The following is a 6,000-nucleotide window of genomic DNA, read 5'->3' on the forward strand; positions in this document are numbered from 1 at the left end:
CTTTATTGTTGGGGTCCCACCATTTTCCTGTCAGGCAGCCCGTCTTGGATCAGTCCTCTTCCTTTCAGGCTGCCTGTTTTGGCCCTGTCCTCTATCTGTCCGGTGGCCCATCTTGGCTCAGTCCTCTTCCTGACAGGCTTCCTGTCTTGTCCCCGTCCTTTTCCTGTCAGGCTGTCTGTCTTGCCCCGTCCTATTCCTTTCAGGCTGCCTGTCTTGCCCCCGTCCTCTTCCTTTCAGGCTGCCTGTCTTGCCCCCGTCCTCTTCCTTTCAGGCTGCCTGTCTTGCCCCCGTCCTCTTCCTTTCAGGCTGCCTGTCTTGCCCCCGTCCTCTTCCTTTCAGGCAGCCTGTCTTGCCCCCGTCCTCTTCCTGTCAGCAAGCCTGTCTTGCCCCCGTCCTCTTCCTGTCAGGCTGCCTGTCTTGGCCCCATCCTCTTCCTGTCAGACTGCTTGTCTTGGCCCCTTCCTTGTTCCTGTCTTGCTGCTTGTCTTGACCCCACCCTGTTCCTGTCATGCTGCCTGTCTTGGCACCGCCCTGTTCCTGTCAGGTTGTGCGTCTTGGCCCCGCCCTGTTCCTGTCAGGTTGTGCGTCTTGGCCCCGCCCTGTTCCTGTCACGTTGTCTGTCTTGGCCCCACCCTGTTCCTGTCTTGCTGCTTGTCTTGGCTCCACCCTGTTCCTGTCATGCTGCTTGTCTTGGCACCTCCCTGTTCCTGTCATGCTGCTTGTCTTGGCCCCATCCTTGTTACTGTCTTGCTGCTTGTCTTGGCCCCCACCCTGTTCCTGTCAGGTTGTCCGTCTTGGGCCCCCACCCTGTTCCTGTCAGGTTGTCCGTCTTGGCCCCACCCTGTTCCTGTCATGCTGCTTGTCTTGGCACTTCCCTGTTCCTGTCAGGCTGCATGTCTTGGCCCCTTCCTTGTTACTGTGTTGCTGCTTGTCTTGACCCCTTGTTCCTGTGTTGCTGCTTGTCTTGGCACCTCCCTGTTCCTGTCTTGCTGCTTGTCTTGGCTCTACCCTGTTCCTGTCATGCTGCTTGTCTTGGTACCTCCCTGTTCCTGTCATGCTGCTTGTCTTGGCCCCATCCTTGTTACTGTCTTGCTGCTTGTCTTGGCCCCACCCTGTTGCTGTCAGGTTGTCCGTCTTGGTCCCACCCTGTTCCTGTCATGCTGCTTGTCTTGGCACCTCCCTGTTCCTGTCTTGCTGTCCGTCTTGGCCCCCACCCTGTTCCTGTCAGGTTGTCCGTCTTGGCCCCACCCTGTTCCTGTCATGCTGCTTGTCTTGGCACATAACTGTTCCTGTCTTGCTGTCCGTCTTGGCCCCCACCCTGTTCCTGTCAGGTTGTCCGTCTTGGCCCCACCCTGTTCCTGTCATGCTGCTTGTCTTGGCACCTCCCTGTTCCTGTCAGGCTGCATGTCTTGGCCCCTTCCTTGTTACTGTGTTGCTGCTTGTCTTGGCCCCTTGTTCCTGTGTTGCTGCTTGTCTTGGCACCTCCCTGTTCCTGTCTTGCTGCTTGTCTTGGCTCCACCCTGTTCCTGTCATGCTGCTTGTCTTGGCACCTCCCTGTTCCTGTCATGCTGCTTGTCTTGGCCCCATCCTTGTTACTGTCTTGCTGCTTGTCTTGGCCCCACCCTGTTGCTGTCAGGTTGTCCGTCTTGGCCCCACCCTGTTCCTGTCATGCTGCTTGTCTTGGCACCTCCCTGTTCCTGTCTTGCTGTCCGTCTTGGCCCCTACCCTGTTCCTGTCAGGTCCGTCTTGGCCCCACCCTGTTCCTATCATGCTGCTTGTCTTGGCACCTCCCTGTTCCTGTCAGGCTGCATGTCTTGTCCCCTTCCTTGTTCCTGTGTTGCTGCTTGCCTTGGCCCCTTGTTCCTGTGTTGCTGCTTGTTTTGGCCCCACCCTGTTCCTGTCAGGCTGCCTGTCTTGGCACCGCCCTGTTCCTGTCAGGCTGCTTGTTTTGGAGCCGCCCTTTCCTGTCATGCTGCTTGTCTTGGCACTTCCCTGTTCCTGTCAGGTTGTCCGTCTTGGCCCCATCCTGTTCCTGTCATGCTGATTGTCTTGGCACCTCCCTGATCCTGTCGTGCTGCTAGTCTTGGCCCCACCCTGTTCCTGTCATGCTGCTTGTCTTGGCACCTCCCTGTTCCTGTCATGCTGCTTGTCTTGGCCCCATCCTTGTTCCTGTCTTGCTGCTTGTCTTGGCCCCACCCTGTTTCTGTCAGGTTGTCTGTCTTGGCCCCACCCTGTTTCTGTCAGGTTGTCCGTCTTGGCCCCACCCTGTTCCTGTCATGCTGATTGTCTTGGCACCTCCCTGTTCCTGTCGTGCTGCTTGTCTTGGCCCCACCCTGTTCCTGTCATGCTGCTTGTCTTGGCACCTCCCTGTTCCTGTCATGCTGCTTGTCTTGGCCCCATCCTTGTTCCTGTCTTGCTGCTTGTCTTGGCCCCACCCTGTTTCTGTCAGGTTGTCAGTCTTGGCCCCACCCTGTTCCTGTCATGCTGCTTGTCTTGGAGCCGCCTTGTTGCTGTCATGCTGCTTGTCTTGGAGCCGCTGTGTTCCTGTCAGGCTGCTTGTCTTGGCACCTCCCTGTTCCTGTCATGCTGCTTGTCTTGGCGCCGCCCTGTTCCTGTCAGGTTATCCATCTTGGCCCCTCCTTGTTCCTCTCAGATGGACCGTCCAGGCCTTGCCCTGTTCCTGCCAGGCTGCCCCTCTTGGACCAACCCTGTTCCTGTCAGGTTGCCTGTCTTTCCCCCACCCTGTTCCTGTCATGCTGCTTGTCTTGGCACCTCCCTGTTCCTGTCATGCTGCTTGTCTTGGCCCCATCCTTGTTCCTGTCTTGCTGCTTGTCTTGGCCCCACGCTGTTTCTGTCAGGTTGTCCGTCTTGGCCCCACCCTGTTCCTGTCATGCTGCTTGTCTTGGCACCTCCCTGTTCCTGTCAGGCTGCTTGTCTTGGCCCCTTCCTTGTTCCTGTGTTGCTGCTTTTCTATCCCCACCCTGTTCCTGTCATGGTGCCTGTCTTGGCACCACTTTGTTCCTGTCAAGCTGCTTGTTTTGGAGCCGCCCTGTTCCTGTCATGCTGCTTGTTTTGTCCCCACCCTGTTCCTGTCAGGTTGTCCCTCTTGGCCGCACCTTGTTCCTGTCAGGTTGTCCATCGTGGCCCCACCCTGTTCCTGTCATGCTGCTTGTCTTGGCACCTCCCTGTTCCTGTCATGATGCTTGTCTTGGAGCCGCCTTGTTCCTGTCATGCTGCTTGTCTTGGCACCTCCCTGTTCCTGTCATGCTGCTTGTCTTGGCCCCTCCCTGTTCCTGTCAGGTTGTCCCTCTTGGCCCCACCCTGTTCCTTTCCGGTTGTCCATCGTGGCCCCACCCTGTTCCTGTCATGCTGCTTGTCTTGGGCCCCACCATATTCCTGTCATGCTGCTTGTCTTTGCACCTCCCTGTTACGTCAGGCTGCTTGTCTTGGAGCCGCCCTGTTTCTGTCATGCTGCTTGTCTTGGAGCTGCCGTGTTCCTGTCATGCTGCTTGTCTTGGCGCCTCCCTGTTCCTGTCATGCTGCTTGTCTTGGCACCTCCCTGTTCCTGTCATGCTGCTTGTCTTGGCACCTCCCTGTTCCTGTCATGCTGCTTGTCTTGGCCCCTCCCTGTTCCTGTCATGCTGCTTGTCTTGGCCCCTCCCTGTTCCTGTCAGGCTGCTTGTCTTGGAGCCGCCCTGTTCCTGTCATGCTGCTTGCCTTGGAGCCGCCGTGTTCCTGTCATGCTGCTTGTCTTGGTGCCTCCCTGTTCCTGTCAGGTTGTCCAACTTGGCCCCTCCTTGTTCCTCTCAGACAGACCGTCCAGGCCTTGCCCTGTTCCTGCCAGGCTGCCCACCTTGGCCCTGTCTGGTTCCTCTCGGGCTGCCCGTCCGGGCCCCACCCTGTTCCTGTCAGGTTGCCTATCTTGGCCCTGTGTGGGCCACAGGCTACGGTTGGATCACCTTGTTCTCTCTTACCTCCTTAGATCCGGTGGTGAAGGAGCAGGCGGCGGCTCAGACGGACAGTAACGTGCTCTCCGGCAGCCTCTCCACAGCGCGATGAGAACAGGGGACTGTGGGTAATTCTCATTTCTGCAGTTTTGGGCCCCCGTGTGGTCGCTGTCTGCCCCCTGACCGCCCTCTTTTCCCTTGCAGGACGCCGCTGCTGTCGTCACCTGGTTTGTGGGCGGAGCCAGGCACGCTGGTTGCTGCGGTGGAGGTGGACTCTCGGACCCAGCAGCGCCACAACCCACTTCCCTTATTATACTGAGATGATGGACAGCGAGCCCTGCCTTGGGGGGCCGCACCTCCGCCCTGCCTGGGGGGCCGCACCTCTGCTCGGGGGCCGCACCTCCGCCCTGCCCGGGGGCCGCACCGTTGCCCTCCTGAGGACAGGAAGCTTCTGTACCGTGATTTAACCCTTTGCCTTCTGGTCGGAGTTTCCTTGTAGAGTTGTCAGTTGGAACCAGGGTGGGCCGAGCTCTGCGACCAATCAGAGGCCTGACTGCAGTGGAGATGGGGTCTTCCCGTTCCTGTGACGTCACCGGTGCCCCCCTGAAGCAGCAATATCCCCCCAATCATGGCTTCTCATGTTTTATAATTGACCAATACCCAGGGATGTTCTTAGTTCTGGTGCCAAGGCCCCGGCGCTGCCAGTCTTACTCTAGCTGGGCGTGTCTGCTGCTGGCGGGAGGTCTGTGGAGCCCCCAGCCCGCTCTGCGGGGACGCGGCGTGTTATAAGCTACCTCGGAGCCCAGGTCCTGGTGTCTGCTCTGTGCAATGCATTCTGGGATGTGATAAATATACTCTGTGTGTGAAGGAAGCGTCTTGTGTCCGGCTGCTGCAGCGCCGCCGCCGCTCTCCACCGGGTGGTGCTAGAGCATCAGGAAGCTCTGGAGGCTACGGCCACTGTCCCGGAGGGAGGAGCCGACTGTGGCCGCTTGCGGGTGGGCGGTCTCTAGCAGGTTTGGAGGCGGGGTCTCATGTCTTATTGTTATCCCGGCCTGTGTGGATAGAAAGGATAAGACCCCGGAGGACGAAGTCCAGATATAAATACCTCTGATCTGCACAATGGTCTCATCCTGCTCCTTATTGTGTGACTGATGAGCAACGACCTCACATCCTGTGCTCCAATCACCCCCAGAGCTGCACTCACTATTCTGCTGTTACATCACGTCTTATCCTCCAGTCACTATTCTGCTGTTACATGCTGTCATCCTCCAGTCACCTCCAGAGCTGCAGTCACTATTCTGCTATTGCATCATATCTTATCCTCCAGAGCTGCACTCACTATTCTGCTGTACATCATGTATTATCCTCCAGTCACCTCCAGAGCTGTGGTCATTATTATGCTGTTACATCGTGTCTTATCCTCCAGTCAACTCCAGAGCTGCACTCACTATTCTGCTGTTACATCGTGTCTTATTCTCCAGTCACCTCCAGAGCTGCGGTCACTATTCTGCTGTTACATTGTGTCTTATCCTCCAGTCACCTCCAGAGCTGCACTCACTATTCTGCTGTTACATCGGGTCTTATCCTACAGTCACTTCCAGAGCTGCAGTCACTATTCTGCTGTTACATCGGGTCTTATCCTCCAGTCACCTCCAGAGCTGCACTCACTATTCTGCTGTTACATCGGGTCTTATCCTCCAGTCACCTCCAGAGCTGCACTCACTATTCTGCTGTTACATCGGGTCTTATCCTCCAGTCACCTCCAGAGCTGCACTCACTATTCTGCTGTTACATCGTGTCTTATCCTCCAGTCACCTCCAGAGCTGCACTCACTATTCTGTTACATCGGGTCTTATCCTCCAGTCACCTCCAGAGCTGCACTCACTATTCTGCTGTTACATCGGGTCTTATCCTCCAGTCACCTCCAGAGCTGCACTCACTATTCTGCTGTTACATTGGGTCTTATCCTCCAGTCACCTCCAGAGCTGCACTCACTATTCTGCTGTTACATCGTGTCTTATCCTCCAGTCACCTCCAGAGCTGCACTCACTAT

The 6,000-nt window shown here is 56.9% G+C and overlaps 1 protein-coding gene across 2 annotated transcripts in view; it reads left to right on the forward strand.

Moving 5' to 3' along the window:
* Nucleotides 1–4,814, forward strand: part of CSNK2A2 (casein kinase 2 alpha 2) — a 30,217-nt gene extending 25,403 nt beyond the window's left edge. The window contains exons 11-12 of one of the 2 annotated variants that reach the window (XM_073564387.1): nucleotides 3,983–4,075; nucleotides 4,152–4,814. In XM_073564387.1, the coding sequence (XP_073420488.1) occupies nucleotides 3,983–4,059 (77 nt within the window). In that variant the 3' untranslated portion in view covers nucleotides 4,060–4,075; nucleotides 4,152–4,814. The remainder of the gene's footprint in view (nucleotides 1–3,982; nucleotides 4,076–4,151) is intronic. The other variant, XM_073564388.1, reaches the window with a different exon arrangement.
* The last annotated feature ends 1,186 nt before the right edge of the window (nucleotides 4,815–6,000 follow it).

The sequence above is a fragment of the Dendrobates tinctorius genome, unplaced genomic scaffold (genome assembly GCF_039654945.1).
Source record: "Dendrobates tinctorius isolate UK_male_01 unplaced genomic scaffold, ASM3965494v1 ptg000450l, whole genome shotgun sequence".
NCBI classification, from domain to species: domain Eukaryota; kingdom Metazoa; phylum Chordata; class Amphibia; order Anura; family Dendrobatidae; genus Dendrobates; species Dendrobates tinctorius.